Source organism: Nomascus leucogenys, chromosome X (genome assembly GCF_006542625.1).
Source record: "Nomascus leucogenys isolate Asia chromosome X, Asia_NLE_v1, whole genome shotgun sequence".
Taxonomy (NCBI): domain Eukaryota; kingdom Metazoa; phylum Chordata; class Mammalia; order Primates; family Hylobatidae; genus Nomascus; species Nomascus leucogenys.
Window position 1 is genome coordinate 125,140,710 of NC_044406.1, and position 17,832 is coordinate 125,158,541.

The window sequence follows — 17,832 nt, forward strand, 5'->3', positions numbered from 1 at the left end:
TAATAAATAAAGGATACTTCTTTAAAACATCCAAGCTATTGCCATTGTCCAAACTGGAGGATTCACCAGAACTTCTCTTCTCCTGACAATCATGCAACACTTCAATCTGAAATACAGAAAATAAAAGTTAAATTAGCACCTTTGTAGGTATAATTCTTCTTCAAGGCGATCCAGCTCAAATTAAGTTTATTCTAGGTCCTAACTCTGAAGATAAATTGAAAAATAAAACTATGATTTTTTTCAAAATAACTTTGATACGTACTAGTAAAAAGTGATTTAAGTTGCCTAAGAAAACAGATTTAAGATACTAATTAGAACTTATTTTATGTATTAACTCTTTATTTATATGGCATTCTTAGAAAATAAGGTTGATTCATAAAAAGTTAATTTTCTAGATAACTAAAGGGTATTCATTGAAGAACCAAACATCTTTTTAACCATAGTGATTTTTGATGGAAACCTTTCTAGAAAATATTACATGCATCCTGGAATTCTTTAATCAAAGACACACGACATAACTGATCCTTTTCCTTTTTTTTTTTTCTAAGATCTGGGTTAAGCTAGAAGAACCTTTTCCTAACGATTCGATGGCATCATCATAAGCTTGAATATGATAAAATCTAATGTTGTGCTGCAGGGATACCTGCAGAACTCTATTCTTTCTTGAAATAACTGTAACCTGTACATCTCTGTCTCTACTCCCTGCCACATGTTAGTCGCTATAAGTTGCCTCCCTAATTCTAATAAATTGCCTTATTTTACAGACTCTAAAGGACCTGGACTGGCCTACCGAGTCAACTGCAAAAGATTTGTGATGATTATTTCTTTTAAGAAGCATTTGAAGTGTATTCCTGGTATCCAATCTCAGCTGTATTGGACAGCTGAGCTTGCCAAAAGCCTGACCTCCAAGTAAATGTAACATTTCTTTGTGACAACTAGAACCCAAAATGAAGTACGGTATCTATCAGCTAAATATTTCCCCAAAATGTGACCTACTTATTACAAATGAAAGAAACAAACGTGTATTACGACTTTCTATATATTAGGCACGCACAGTCCTAGGTGCTTAACACATATTATATTTAATCCAAACAGCATTTAGCAAGCAATGGCATTCTTTTCCTCATTTTAAATATAGGAAAACTGAGGCTTGGAGAGATTTTACATGTACTACTACAGAATTTGGCATTCACCCTGTTTCTTTCTTGAAACCAGAAGTTGTGGCTGTACAAAATAATAACCAGGCCTGGTATATCGGTATAGACCATTCACTAGGCTGCTATTAATTATATTAAAACTTAGAGCATTATCATATGCCACACATGTTCAAAGTGCTTCACAAATATTAGATTATTTTATCTTTAACTCCATGATGAGAGTGTTCTATTTTTATGCCCATTTTATATATGGAAACTGAGTTCCAGAGAACTTACCCAGGTTTATATAGCCAGTAAGTGATGGAACTGGGATTATAAGCCAGGCAGTCTAGTTTTACAATTTGTACCACTACGCTATACTGCCCCTTAAAAATATGTTCTCATCTTTATTTACCACAAAAAAACACACAAAGAAAATGTGGGGTCTTGGGAACTGGGAGCAGTGGCTCATGCCTGTAATCCCAACACTTTGGGAGACCAAGGCAGGAGGATCACCTGAGGCCAGGAGTTTAAGATCAGCCTTGGCAACATAGCAAGACCCTGTCTATCAAAAAAAGTGTTAAAAATATTAGCCAGGCATAATGGCCCATGCCTGTAGTCTAAGATACTCAGGAGCCTGGGGTGGTAGGATTTCTTGAGCCCAGGAGTTTGAGGCTGCAGTGAGCTATGATCGCACCACTGTAGTCCAGCCTAGGCAACAGAGCGAGACCCTGTCTCAAAAAAAAAAGAGAGAGGAAAGAATATGTGGGATGTTGTAGCTATGATGAGTCTACTTCTTTACAGATATCTTGTATCTAACAATAAGTAAGTAGATTGGGCACAGTGATGCACACCTGTAGTCCCAGCTACTCAGGAGGCTGAAGTGGAAGGGTGGCATGAGCCCAGGAATTAGAGGCAGCAGTGAGCTATGGTCACCCCTGTGAATAGCCACTGCACTCCCGCCTTGGCAACATAGTGAGACCCTGTCTCTAAAAAATTTTAAAAACAACAACAAAAAAGAATGGATATCTTTTTTGAGCTAAGAGTTAGCCTCTGCATGGTCCGTTAGAACCTGTCCTGTGTGCTTCACACTTGTAGGACTGGAATTGCTCATGAAAGAAAGTTTATTCTGCACAAAGGTGCAATGCTTATTTATGATTATTGAAGTGCTGGTGGGTGGTGGTAAAAAGAAGCTGGAACATATACAAGATGTTCTACAGAAATGATTCTAACCTTGAGCCAGCACTTGAGAAACAGCTCATACTGAGAAACTGGCATATCTGGGGATATGCCAGTAATGCAGTGAAACACAATGCAGCAACAGCTTTTTTTCTTTTAAATAGTCTTTCAAAGACACAATATTTGTCTAGTGAATGAAAAATATGGTTTAAGGCTCATACCAACTCTGCAACTAAAGCAATAAAGTCAATTTTGAATTAATTAATGATATTTACTTTTAAGTTGCTCTGATTTTGTCTCCAAGTCTTCTTCCCTGGTAGAGAAATGTGAAAGAAGAATTTCAAACTAGAATTAAAGTCAGCACTTTTAATAGAAATACATATATATTTATTAAATAACTTGAGTTAATATTCCAATATGTTTATATTAGTATTTTAAAATCACACGAGAGAAGATAATGTTTGGTTGGACTTACTCACATGATTTCAGCTTCTTATTGAGCATGATTTTGCTATGTATTCACCCATTCTCTCATTCATCAAACATTCACTTACTTGCCAAGCATTGAGGTAGGTGTTAGTGCTCATAATTATTTGCAGATTTAGTATTCATTCTGACACAAAAACATTTAATCAAATTGTAGCTCATTGATTAACTCAATCAAAAAGAATTCTGAAAAAAATCTAAGTTTAATCTACTAATTAGAGCATCTACACTTATTTGGCACTTTCTACATATTGAGCACTGTTCTAAGAGCTATGCATATATCTTCTTTTTTAATACTCAAAATCATCCTAAGAGGTAGGTAACAACTTCTATCCCTATCTTCTAGATAAGGAACTAAGGTTAGTATCTTGTCCAAGAAGCAGAGGTGGTATTCAAATTCATATAATCTATTCTCAGAATGTTTCTAACCACCATGTAAACATTTCCAAAGCATGATAAAATGTTAAACATGTCATCAAAATTCAAAGCTTTCATCTTTATTTTTTAAATGTTTAGTTTAAAAAGGGTGAGCCACTGTATTATTAAGCAAGGAATCCAGATGTTCCTACAAAGCCAAAGGCACGGTCCAACCAAAGACTAGATTGTTTAGATCCTAATTCCCAGGGCTGCTGAAAAGGCTGTTGCTCACACAGGCTGCATGAGACTCCTCTCTCCATGAAAGGAACAAACCCTTTGTCCTTCCCTCCTCAGCAGGAGCCAGTTACAGGCACACTCAGGAAAACGAAGGGCTGCTATGTTCTCTAGACTCCATACTTCACTTTCACTTATTAAAATATATTTTCTACCTAAACTTCAAGTTTATATCATCATATATGTAAATATATATTAAACTTGGAATTATACAAAATTAATTTCTCAGTGGATACTAATATGCTCCACTTCAAAGAAGCCTGTTCTACAGAGATCCAAACTTATTTCTAAAGGTAACTTAAGAGGCAATTATTAGTTTTGCCAATTAATTCTTTGCAAATACATTAAGAGATACAAAATAAATATATGTACAACTTATGAGAAACACATCTTATTCTTCAAAGCAAGGTAGATGTATTCATTTTTAACAATATAAATACATACAAAATGATTGAGCACCTACACCATATGCTAAGCTCTGTGTTTGGGGATACAAAGATGAACTCACACAGTTTCTGCCCTTACAGAGCTTAGTTTAGCAAGAGAGACAGAAAGCAGACAATTCCACTAAAGCCAAGAAGAAATTTGAGGGTACTTGTTATCACACAGCATGAACACCTAAGCAAACAGGGGTGCAGAGAAGGAGGAGATCTGGGGAGGAAAAGCTTACCTGAAGAAAGTGGCCTAGAAATAGCAAATCTGATGGAGGAGTAGAAGCTAACATGTGGGAAAGGGAGAGGAAAGGAAATAGTGTTCTAGAGAGAGAACAGTGTGTGTCATGTCCACAAAGTAAGACACCTAGGAAAGGGAAGAAAAAGTGGGCAGGGTAAGTGGAAGAGACAGAAAGACTGTCACAGTTACCAAGGCCAGGATGATGTTAGCTTGGATTAGGAAAGCGGCAGTAAAGATAGCAGTGGGGATGAAAAAAAAAGTGAATGGATTTGAGAGAGATACTTAGCAGGCACAAATCCACAGGATATAGAATTTTTGACCAATTAGAGGTAGGGCATAAGTAAGGAGGAACCAAGGTCCCAGGCTTGGGCAACTGAGGAAATCATAGTGCCATTCACCAAGATGAAGAGTAGAAAGATTGCAGGAGAGATGAGTTAATCTGAGGTATGTTGAGTCTGAGTTGCCTATGGGATATTCAAAAAGGCAAATTATAAACAGAGGTCCAAAGCTTAGAAGAAAGATCTAGGCTAAAGATCCAGATTTAGGGGCTCAAGTCACATTTTACATTTTATTCCTCGCTGTCAATGTCTCCCATTCTCCATAACTACACTCTATATTCAATGTTAATTCTACAAATATTTATTACATCTTGCTAAGTGCCAGGCCCTGTGCTAGGTGCAGAATTATATTTGATGCAAAAAGAAAAAAAAACTAAAATAAAAGCAAAGAACAAAAAAACAGTTTGACTCATTTTTATGAGAAATTAATACTTATGTTTTGAGTTGACCAAATTTTATATATTTGGCTTAGCGATTAAAAGTCTTAAGAAATTCTTTGGAATGGATTGCTACAATCCCTATTACTCATACAGCAATTAGGTACAATGAACAAGGTTTGTAGCATAAATAATGTTTTGATTTAATTTACAAAGCATGATATATAATAGATAAAAACATTTATCCATCCATGTCACTTATTTATTAAGCTGCCTTCATCCTCATAAATACATTAGGCAGTCTCGAACTGAAGCAAATCCAAGCTACTCCTAACAAAAAGTTGGATCATGAAGTATCTTAAACAAAAGAAGGCCTGATTCATTTTAGCATCGCCAATTGTTTTTCTTTATTCTTTCTGGGGGTCACTTTATGAAAGACATTGAGTTTTGAAGCATAATCTACATTTTATATAGTCATTTTCCAACATAAGCATAATACAAAGAAAATAATGGATGGTTATTATGAAAAACAGGAAAAAGTTACTTGCAGGTAGAATGCAAGAATGAACTGCTGCTGTTTTTAGATGCCAAACTGGTTTTTCACATGTACACAAACTCAGAAAAATGTATTGGCAAAAGTAATATAATAAAGATGGGTACCTTTTGAAAAAAGTTTACATGCTTGAAAGAAAGAGTATCCAACTCCCACTGCAGAAGGAAATTGTAACGCCATTAAATAATATCAGAAAAAATGAAACAATACAAAACAAAATGTGCTAATGAGTGACTAATGACTTGCATGGATCTGTAACAGTCTCCCCAAAACTCCATTCCTCAACTCAAGGTGTACCACTTTAAGAACCTCTACGAGGAGTTGAGATTTTAGAGGACAATTAAGCAAGCAGCTTTAACCAGAGGAAAGGACTAGTTCAGTTTATCAAGTATTTTTTTATGGTCTTCAATTTTTTTCACCCTATCTTTACAATAACCTGTTGGAGTCAGTAAGTATTATTGTCCTTATTGTCCAGGTAAGGAAACTGAGGCTAAAGAGGCTAAGTGAACTGTTCAAGGACACACAGCCGTACACGGAGCCAGAAATCTAACCGAGGTCTATCTTCTGCTCAAGAATATCAACCTATTTCAGTTTTAGTCTCATAGATATTGGGTTTTATCCCCTTACTGTTTTTTATTTTGTTATCTTTACTCTTTTTCCAGTAGTTTTAATATTCCTTGTATCTTTGCTATATCTTTGATATTGTATTTAAGACATTACTTATAGTTTTATTTGTAAATATATTTATATATTTCATAAGTATTAAACATGTAACTTTCATAATCTTAGCCTAGTTACCTGCTTTCATCACCTTTTGAAAATCTGATCCATGCTAGATATAAGCTATTATTTTTATGCTCATTATCCTTGGCTCAAGCCTTCTCTGAATTCCAAAGCAGTTCTCCTACACTAATGAAGCTTCTGATTCTATTTAGATCAGACAGACCAAATTTACTCCCATCTTCACCCATTCCACTTACTTAGGGCTCTAAAGACCAAATTACTCTCCTCTAAGAAGCCCCAAAGGCAGCTCAAGGGACCCCCTGAGCCATCCATATCCAGAGTAGTTCAACACATTATAAGGATAATTATTATTTTCATAGAACTTAGAAAGAAAATAGATCTTACAGGATAAAACTAGGAGATTAAAACTAGAAAATGAACTCTGTAATAGTAAATTACCAACAAAATTATTCTATTTAACAGTATTTATTTAGAAAAGTCAATCCATTTTATTATCTAAGCCATTCACTTACTAGAAGCTTATAAGAACCAAGTCATATTTCACCACTATGCAATATATTCATGTAACAAAACTGTATGTACTTGTACTCCCAAATTTATACAAATAAAAAAGAACCAAATCATTGCTTATCTAGAGTAGCAGTAAATATGTGTGTGTGTGTGCATGCACACATGTGTATACTAGCTTCATATACTTTCCTTCACCTGCTGAAAAAAAATGCAAGTTTGATGCTGGTAAAATTTTCATACTCATTTTCAAGGCTGGAATACTCAGTACTGAGATGTTGACAATTCCTTGTACTGTACTATATTACTACTATGTTTTAGTACTGTACAATAACTTCAATCTGACTCCTGCCTTGCACAATATAAATATGACCAAAGATGCTAAAGTGAAATTTTCATCTATCAGCATTGAAGAATAAACTCAGTATTTACATCAAGAGTAACAATATAAACAATAGCAAGAAAAAAAGAGACAGAGAAAGTAAGACATTTTACCTTGTTTAGATGAAAAAAATGGTGTTCCAGATGTGACCAAATTTTCAGGTGTGGGTACCACAAATTGGATTGGCCTCACATGCTTATCTGCCAGGTTCCTGAAACCAGCCTGCTGGTTCTCAAATATACTTCGAATGTTTTCAAGCTTGAGTTGTATAGTCTTCATTTGAACCTGCAGGTTGTATAAGAATTATAGGAAATATTTTCTGAAATGAGGTCATTACAAACCCCATTACATTTCTCAAACTCAGATGGTCAAAAAAATAATTTAGAGTTTAAAATATAACTGCAAGACATTTAGAAAAATAACAAAACAGATTAATGTATTATGTTCACATGGATATAAAACCAAAATCTCAACCAAAATAACCTGAGGGAAAAAATTACCAAGAAGCAGTCATGAAATTGGACACTGCACACTTCATTGGTTCATTGGCTGAATCGGATAATGGCTGGGAAAGAAGGCATATTGCTCTTTCCTGTTTAGCATAAGAAAGCCACCAAGTTATAAAAACAATCAAATGAATAACATCGGTATAATATTTTGTTACATTTTACCATGTAGGACATTCTTGTTATAGTCTTCTATGTTGCAGCAGGCTCCTCAGAGTCACCAATGGATAATACACCTTTGTACCTCTCCTAGATGCTTTGAGGCAGCTAGAGTTAAGCTTGGTTGCTTCCAGAGAATCACTTGGCTATTGCCATGACTACATTTCTGATTTCCTGGGGCATCCCCTAGGATATTCTGCTAAGCATGGATCTAGATACTGCTCCAATCTTAGAGTCAACTACACATTTTAGCAGCAAATAGCATCACAAATGCTCTTATCTACAATGTGGAAAATGCTTCATGTCATTTTCAAGGGGGCAGTACTGAACTAACCTATAGCTCTCCACCCTGTTAACATCAACTTCTGCCTGCTCCTCCTTCTCCAAGAAGACCCAAATCCTATCTTTATGTTTTCATTCTCAAACTGAGTAGGAAAGCAACATCATCCACAGAGCATCTGCTGATGGTCACTGCAGCACAAAGGAAAGATGTTTGGGGTAAAGTGCTCTTGACATGGATCCAACATTCTATTATAGAAGAGCTTTGGGCCTTTCTCCAGTAATGCACAACAAAATATGTGTGAGAACACCTAGCACATAAAAAAGAGTTTTAAAATAATGGATTTGGAGCTCAAAAAGGAAATTATTCTTCATTATGTAGCAAACATATGCCTTTGAATTATTTGATGCTTGACAGTGGTACTATTATCACCCCTAAGAGGACAATGTAAGTGCAATTTGACATAAAGTTAGCTGTGAGGTAGTAAAACTCCTCCTACCCACAGTACTGCAATTATAATTTTCTTTAAATATTTATTTGAAAATAAAAAAGCCTCTACCTTAAGCTCAGGAGATAATATTACATCAAATTCATACTGCAGTGTTTCAGGTTCATAATTTATAAAGGGTAGAGCCATTTCAAGAAAATTTTCAATGTCTTGGAGGGCTTTCTGAGCATCTTCTTTAGACTGAAACTTATCTATTTCCTGATTAGCTAGAAGACATTCCCCTTCATCACAGCATTGACGAGCCTGGTAAGAAAATCAAGAAGAAAAAAAAAACATGAATTAATAAAGAGAAAACATATTTGTCCAACAAGTGAGTGTTTCTCAGCCTCTGGCTTCTGTGAGTCAGAAATGCTTTCAGAGCTGTTAAAAAAAAATAAAGATAACTGGGTTCTGCCTCCAGAAATTCTGATTCAGTAGCTCTGGGCCATAAGTTGGGCATTTATACTTTTTTTTTCAGCATTAAAGTCAGTTTATTACTTCTACTTGTATTATTCACATGAGAAAAAATATAAATGAACACCTAAATAAGTGAATACTTTTACAGAGCTCCACAGGTATTGCTGATACACAGCCAAGGTTGGGAAACACTGCATTTATTTCACAACAACTAATTTATTCTGCAGCAGGAGTCTGACCATTTTCTCAACACTAACACTTTAGTTGCATATTACTTTCCCAAAATCAGTAACTGAAATACGAAATTCTTAGAAAAATATAAAGTGTAATACAAATGCTTAATGATGGCTAAGGACAAGAATAAAGTTTCCTTCCCAAAGAATGAGATGTAAAGATTAAAATGTTTATGTTCAGATATAATGTCTGTAAGTGATACCCCTATTTTATATTCCACTGCCAACACCAGGTCCATATGGTGACCTGTCAATTCATTGCCTAATCATGAAAAGGGTCAAACCCACAAGCCATGCAGGAATATTTTCCAGTCACTGTTTAATATTTTATTTCTGTACTATGAAATGTGAAAGGAGTTTCAGGCTTTAGCAAAATGCCCCCCAGGCTTTTAAAAATGTTCCAAGTACAAACCATCACCAGTGGAGGCTTCAGAGATGTACCCAAAATACAAAGGAAGCCATTACTCCACAATCTCAATATTTAGAACAAAGGGCAAAATATGAACTATATTGGATCTTTCATGAATAGTTCATTGGTAGATGGATGAAAAAAATCATAATCAAACTCAGTCCTTCAGACTTCTTACAAATTTAATCCCAAAGCTATACCAGTCCCTGACCATATAACCTCTGAGAAGATAAAAAGTATTCCATGCGGCAGAAGGGCAAGGTGCTTCAGGCTAGCAGGACCTGGAAAAAAATGTGTGTTCCTTTTCAGAAATGGATCATTTCTCATTACACTACCTGCTGTAGGAGTTTATGCATTTTGAAGGTCCTGCTGAGTTGTTTCTGTTTTGCTTTTATCTCATTAACCAAAATATCAGAAAGGTAACGTAGCTCATTGCACCTCTGGCAGATTAAATCAAGTGCATAATGGTGATTTGCTGCAAGCTTGTGTCCATGTAATATCACAAACTGGGCCTTTGATAATAGCTCCTGATTGTAATAAAGAAACAAAATAATGAATACATGATCTCTGTTCCTATAGAGAAAAAAAGAAGAAAATAATTAAGAAGCAAAATGTTTGAGCAAGAAGGATACATTGCCAAAAATACAATTTGATGTCTACTTCTTCAGGCTGCAAAAAAAAACACAAAAAACTTACAGTTATAATAATTAGCTGCAGCAGTGATGTCATTAGAAGCTCATGCATTTCTGGTTATAGAAACTGAAAATTTCACATCACACCCAGAATGTGGATGAGATTTTTTTCTCCTAATATGTGTGGATTTAGAATAACCACCTGTATTAAATGAGGTATACACACCAGCCAAATGTATTTCATATCATCTCAGCCTTAGAAAGCTCATCAGAGTTGTCATGTACCTGGACTACTTCACATACCTGAAGTCACAGGGTTTCTATGTCAAACAATGACCTTTAGTGGCTTTGCCTCCACTCTGTCAACTACTCACTCCCCCCAGTGTAGAGACTTGAACATAGTAGGGATTCAAGAAATGTTTGTCAAAATAAAATAAATAAAACTGAAACCCCGAATGAGGAAACGACTGGCCTCTCTATCTAGTGGGAAAACCAGGTTTAAAATGGAGAGCTGGTATCTAATGGGTATACAGTTTCAATTTCATAAGATGAAAAAGTTCTGGAGCTGTTGCACAACAATGCGAATTTACTTATCACTACTGAACTGAACACTTAAAAATGATTAAGACGGCAAATTTCATGTTATGTGTTTTTACCACAATTAGAAATGAAAAATTATTAAATGGAAAAAAAATTGTCTCCCTTAGTTTCCAAACCAGTTTGCCTCCTCTTTCTACTATACCATAGGGATATGTAAATTGTCCCATGATCACACAGATCTACAAGCATAATTCCAGAACTAGTTATCATAACTGTTGCTTCTTCAATATTTGTTTTCACATACTCATGGTTCACCCATAAATCTATTTGTATGCTGAGAATTCATCTTAAAAAGTGTGGCCTTGCTCTTACATAAAAAGCATGGCCTTGCTCTCACATAAAAGCTAAGAGCTTTTTAAGTATTAAAGCCATTAGTCCAAACTTTAAGACTAGCAGGGAAAATGAAAACTGCCTCTTTTGAGTGTTTACTATACAGCCCAGTGTTGTGCCAGGTGCTTTATATTCATCTAAATGAATATTCACAATTGCTCTGCAAAGTAGGTCATTTTATCCCCAGTTTATAGATGAAGACACTGAGGATTAGAAATCAATTTACTCAAGGTCACAGATAGTAAGAATAAGTAGAAATGTCTATGTGAGTCTCCATTTGGTTAAACTGCATATATCCTAAAGTGGGCATTTAAGGAATTATGTTCTTGTATGTTCCCATCATTTCCAAGCACCTATATCATTCTTGATACACATTTTTCTAGCTTCTCCAAAATAATTTATGCCCTTGTTCTTATTGGTGGGCTTGAAACAGTTCACGCCATTGTCTCAGTGACCTCCTTTTACAACTAATTACATGATATATCTGTAGTGTCACCTCTGGCCTGCATTGAACAAAACAGAATATAGACCAATATAATTGTGCCTAATATACAGAATGTTGTTATGATGGGAGGAAGGCAAGGGATAAAAGACTACAAATAGGGTGCAATGTATACTGCTCGGGTGATGGGTGCACCAAAATCTCACAAATCACCACTAAAGAACTTACTCATGTAACCAAATACCACCTATACCCCAGTAACTTATGGAAAAATAAAAATAAAGAAATTAATAATAAGGGTTTATACTACCTACTCCCGCCAAAACATGACTATTATACTGTATAATATAGCAAACATCTAAAACACAATCTTACCTGAGAATTTTCATCTAAGTTTTCCAATTTTTTTATTTTTTGTTTTACTTGAGCTATAGTCCCTGTTACATCAGCCAGTTCTGCTTGCTGGTTTAATAGAAATTCAACTTCAGTCACAAGCTAAAAATAGGAAACAAAGAGGTTTTAAAAACATAAAAATTATCCCCTTATGATCAAATTTTATACAAAATGCTTTTAAACAAAAATATTGACATGGAGAAATTACACATATAAAAAAATTTGGTTATTCATAGAAATAGCTATAATCTGTTAAAATTTAACCTCATAGATAACAATGGGTATTCATGATGTATAAAAGATCACCATGTACATGTGTAGGTTTGTATATGAGGACATGTATTTGCATAAATGTATACATGTGAGGTATGTATAGGTATATGTACATTTGTGTGTGTGTGTGTGTGTATATATATATATATATATATATATATATATATAGCAAATATCTAAAACGAAATCTTACCAGAGAATTTTCATCTAAGTGTTTTTTTCAACATTCCCCAGCTCTCTGGTGAATTATCCTAAAAGCAAAAGCCCACCAGAAGTAATAAGCACATCTCCCACCCAGACCTTGGTCTTTAATACCATTTCCCAGAAAAAGAAACCAGGGCTCCTCAAGGAAATAACTGATTCCAGGGTTGAGGCAGAATAGGTACAAGATGAACTTGGAATATATTTTTATGCCAGAAAGTAAGAAAGTGATTTATTTAAATGTTGGAGCATGTCACAAGGATACAGCAGCAGTTTGAAACATCAAAATAGTCAAGAACACTAATAAATTATAAACCACCAAAAAACTAAGAATCAGAAAAGAAGTCAAATCATCTTTCTCTGCTGACAACATGATTCTATACCTAGAAAACACTAAAGACTACCAAAAGGCTCCTAGAATTGATAAACAACTTCAGGAAAGTTTTACGATACAAAATCAATGTACAAAAATCAGTAGCATTTCTATACACCAATAATGTTCAAGCTGAAAGCCAAATCAAGAATGCAATTTCATTTACAATGACCACAAAAAGAATAAAATACCTAGTAATACATGTAGCCCAAGGAGGAGAAAAATCTCTATAAGGAGACCTACAAAACACTGCTGAAATAAATCATACACCGCACAAACAAATGGAAACAAATGGAAAAAACATTCCGTGCTCATAGATTTGAAGAATCACTATCATTCAAATGGCCATACTGTCCAAAACAATCTGCCGATTCAATGCTATTCTTATCAGACTACCAACAGCCTTTTTCACAGAATTAGAAAAACTATTCTAAAATTCATATGGAACCACAAAAGAGCTCAAATAGCCAAAGCAATCATAAGCAAAAAGAACAAAGCCAGAAATAACATATTACCTGACATCAAACTGTACCAAAACAACATAGTCCTGGTACAAAAACAGACATTTAGACCAATGGAACAGAATAGAGAACCCAGAAATAAAGCCACACACCTACAACCATCAGATCTTTTACAAAATCAATGAAAATAATCAAGGGGGAAAGGACTCCCTATTCATCAAATGGTGCTGAGATAGCTGGCTAATCATATAAAGAAGAGTGAAACTGGACCCCTACCTTTCACCATATATAACAATTAACTAAGGATGGATTAAAGATCTAAATGTAAGACCTCAATATACAAGAATCTTGGGAGAAAAGCTAGGAAACCCCAATCTGGACATTGGCCTTGGGAAATAATGTATGACTAAAATTTCAAAAGCAATTTCAACAAATACAAAAATTGATACATGGGACCTAATTAAACTAAAGAGCTTCTGCATAACCAAAGAAGCTATCAACAGAGTAAACAGACAACCTACAGAATGGGAGAAAATATTCACAAACTATGCATCTGACAAAAATCTAATATCCAGAATCTGTAAGGAACTTAAACAATTCAACAAGCAAAAAACTAATAACTCCATTAAAAAGTGAGCAGAGGACATGAACAGATACTTCTCAAAAGGAGACATACAAGTTGCCAACAAACATGAGAAAATGCTCAATATCACTAATCACAGAGAAATGCAAATCAAATGAGATACCATCTCACATCAGTCAGAATGGCTATTATTAAAGAGACAAAAAGGAACAGATGCTAGTGAGGCTATGGAGAGAAGGGAACGCTGATACACTGTTGGCGGGAAAGTAAATTAGTTCAGCCACTGTGGAAGGCATCCTGAATATTTAAGAACTTAAGACAGAACTACCATTTGACCCAGCAATCCCATTACTCAGTATATACCCAATGGAAAATAAATCATTCTATCAAAAAGACAATGCAATTGTATGTTCACTGCAGCACTATTCACAATAGCAAAGACTTGGAATCAACGCAGGTGCCCATCAATGGTGGACTGGATAAAGAAAATGTCATACAAATACATCATGGAATACTATGCAGCCATAAAAAAAACAAAATCATGTCTTTTGCAGCAACATGATGCAGCTGGAGGCCATTATCCTAAGCAAACTAACACAGAAACTGAAAGCCAAACACAGTATGTTGTCACTTATAAGTGGAAGTTAAGCATTGGTTACACGTAGACATAAAGATAGAACAATAAATGCTGGAGACTACTAAAAGGGGGAAAAGGAGGAAGGCAAGGGCTTAAAAACTAACTATTGGATATTATGCTCACTACCTGAGTAACGGCATCATTCACACCTCAAATCTCAGCATCACACAGTATACCCATGTAACAAACGTGCATGTGTATGCCCTGAATCTAAAATAAAAGTTGAAAGTTTTAAAAACCAATAAGTAAAAATCTTTGAATCAAATAAAGAAATAAATGGAGAGAAGGGAAGGCTCTTGCTTCAGTAGAATGCCTAGTGTGGACTGATAAACGTGGACTGGACATGGGGGTTGAAAATAATCATTATTTTGCAACCATCACAGCAAAGATTTGTCCAGGCAAACATCATCAGTTGATGCTAAATTTACGGGGAAATTTTGATGAGAAGCAGGATATTTGCATAACCTTAAATTTTCTCCCCACACATTTCCTACTAGTTAGAAGGGGAGTAAAAGTAGCTTTACGGTGGATAAATTCAACAACACCCCGAATAGGTAATCAGAATCCACATCAACAATAAGAGGGAGGTAGGCATCATTCACCTGCAGATTCCTTAAGAAGGACACTTCACTAATGTAGTATTCCAGCTGGTCATATGTACTAAATAGAATCATGAGAAGATGTCCAACAAACTCCAAATGAAGAAAAATGTATTTAAAAAGGGACTATGGCTGGGCATGAGTCCTTATAGCTCATGCCTGGAATCCCAGCACTTTGGGAGGCTGAGGGGGGAGGATTGTTTGAGCCTAGGAGTTGCAGACCAGCCTGGGCAACACAGTGAGACCCCATCCCTACAAAAATTAAAAAGTTAGCCAGGCATGGTGGTGCGTACCTATAGTCCCAGCTACTTGGGAGGCTGAGGCGGGAGGATGGTTTAAGCCCAGGAGTTTGAGGCTGCAGTAGCTATGATTGTGTCACTGTACTCCAGCCTGGGAGACAGAACTGTCTCAAAAAAAAAAAAGGGCTATATTCTTCAAAATGTCAGAGTCATAAAAAACAAAGAAAGGCTGTGGAAATGTTCTAGATTCAAGGACACTAAAGACACAAGACAACTTAATGCAAGACTGGACCCTATATAGGATCCGATTCTGAAGGAAAAGTAAATGCTGTAAAAGACTTGACTGAGTCAACTGACAAAATTGAAATACCAATGGTAGATAATATAAAAGTATTGCATTGTTAAATGTACTGAATCTGATAACTGTACTCTGGTTATATCACAGAATATCCCTATTACTAGAAAAAATGGAAGTATTTAGGGGGAAAGGGCCATCATGTGTGCAACTTACACTCAAATGGGTCAGAAAATATATTATTTGTCAGATCAGAAAAAATATTATCTGTATATATATGAGGGAGGGAACAAAAATAATAAAGCAAATGGAGTAAAATATCATTAAGTTAATCTGGGAAGAAGGTATATGGGTATTTTTATTTTTCTTATATTTGCAACTTTCCTGTAAGTTTATGTTTCTACACGTTTTTTTTAAAAGTCATGTTTCTAGACATACAGAACCTGTCGACATGTCACTATGAGATACACCATGTCAGTGAGATTATAATCTAAGACAAGCAACAATATTGATTAAAGACAGGAATTAATGACTTGGCAAAACAGAACATAACCACAGGACAAGAATTTGACATGGATGCAAATTAATATGTAAGTATAAGCATAATGGGTATGTTCAGGAAAGTGCTATTTTCTGTATATTCAGATGGAGAGGAGGGAGAAACACAAATACCTATAAGGACCAAGAGCAACTTGACCTATTCTTTCTTTAGGGAAGGTTTCATGGAGAACTTTTCAAAAGATGTTTGAATCAAAGGAGAGAAAACGCTAGTGGTAACTGAGCCCTGTGTCCAGAGTACAGTGCTCCTCCCAAACCTAACTCTGATGAGCAAGTGAAATACAAAGCAAGTAGGCCATTAATGGGCAGAAAACAAGCTGGGCACATGCAAGAGGAAGAAGTGAGTTTTCCTTGGATCCTCTGGTGAAGTATATACTGTGAGAGAGACTGTGAGAAGGTTGAACATGACCGCAAAAGGAAAAGAAACTAAATCTATGCATCTTGACCATATATGATGGATTTTCCAGGAGGGTCCAATTGGAATATATTTTTAATTATTTATTAAACGTATTTAATTTCATCCCTCAGGCTTTTCACAGGAATAAACTCCTGGATCAGAAATAAAAGCTTGTTAGGTCATATTAAATATGGTCAGCATAGGTACATGGGATTTAAAAACCAAGAAGGAAGTTGGTATTATTCCCTTGGAAAGCTACCTCATAACCTTGAATACCTTTTAGATCTACGATAAATTTGAATAACAAACCTCAAAGTAGAGAGTAACTTTGTCCCTGTCATATATATTGGCAGTTTGATACTTTCTCAAAGGAAATTAGTAAGCTGAAAAAGTAGAAGTCTCAGAATTTTAGTAGAGGTTTTCTTCAGTCTAAGCCAAGGTTCATTTACATTTGCCTCCTTTTTTTTTTCTTTGTAGGTATAAATGGGCATCTTGCAAGACAGGATTTCTCATGATCAAGGAGTAAAAACCTCTGGTGTAATGAAAAAAGGTGTACAAAGAAATGTTTTAACTGACCTGTTGAAAATCCTGCTCAAACTTCCATAGTTGCAGATATTGCTCCATTTTTAATTGATGTTTTTCCCAAAATCCATCAAAAGCTGTTTCCATATCATGTACTTGAGTCAGCAACCTTAAGAAAGAAAACTCAAATAAATTTCTAAAAGCAACTATGTGTTTTGTAAGTATGTAGATAAGCGTGGTCTGGACATTAAGAATTATAGGCAAAGTCATAGCCCATGACACTTGGTTCTACCTATAGAGACAACCAATGTCCACAGAATCTCTTCTACAAGCAAAATCATCTCTGTAGGACAACCTAGAAATAAGTTCTCAGATTTCCAGAGGTCCAGGAATACTTTAACACTTAACATATTGCAGCAAAAATGTACAACTGCCTTTCAAAAATATAAAATAAGTAACTCTAAACCAAAAAGAGAGTACTCACTTATTAATAGTTTGCCAGTCACCACTTATTTGCTGATGACATTCTAGTCTTGAACTGACAGCTCCTTCAGTGTCAGGCACTTCCAGATTTGTTAGCAGAATTTTTCCTTCTTTGGTTACAGCTGTAATATCATTCTGTCCAAAGACACAAAAGGAGTATCAGCTAATTAGTAATCTAACCTGAGTGATGTGATGGGAAGGGAGCATACAACTATGGCATGAAGAATAGAAACAGTTAATTCTAGAATGGCCTTTGCTTTAATAGCTCTCTGAAAATTCACAAAATTTCAAAACCTCA

The 17,832-nt window shown here is 35.3% G+C and overlaps 1 protein-coding gene across 1 annotated transcript in view; it reads right to left on the reverse strand.

Moving 5' to 3' along the window:
* The window catches only part of MCF2 (MCF.2 cell line derived transforming sequence), a 64,795-nt gene that overhangs the window by 23,351 nt on the left and 23,612 nt on the right, over positions 1–17,832 (reverse strand). Inside the window, exons 5-13 of the mRNA XM_003272589.3 lie at positions 17,536–17,669; positions 17,106–17,220; positions 11,896–12,015; positions 9,852–10,043; positions 8,530–8,721; positions 7,139–7,310; positions 5,500–5,547; positions 2,591–2,628; positions 18–106 (exon numbers count right to left, since the gene is read on the reverse strand). Of these exons, the coding sequence (XP_003272637.1) occupies positions 18–106; positions 2,591–2,628; positions 5,500–5,547; positions 7,139–7,310; positions 8,530–8,721; positions 9,852–10,043; positions 11,896–12,015; positions 17,106–17,220; positions 17,536–17,669 (1,100 nt within the window). The remainder of the gene's footprint in view (positions 1–17; positions 107–2,590; positions 2,629–5,499; positions 5,548–7,138; positions 7,311–8,529; positions 8,722–9,851; positions 10,044–11,895; positions 12,016–17,105; positions 17,221–17,535; positions 17,670–17,832) is intronic.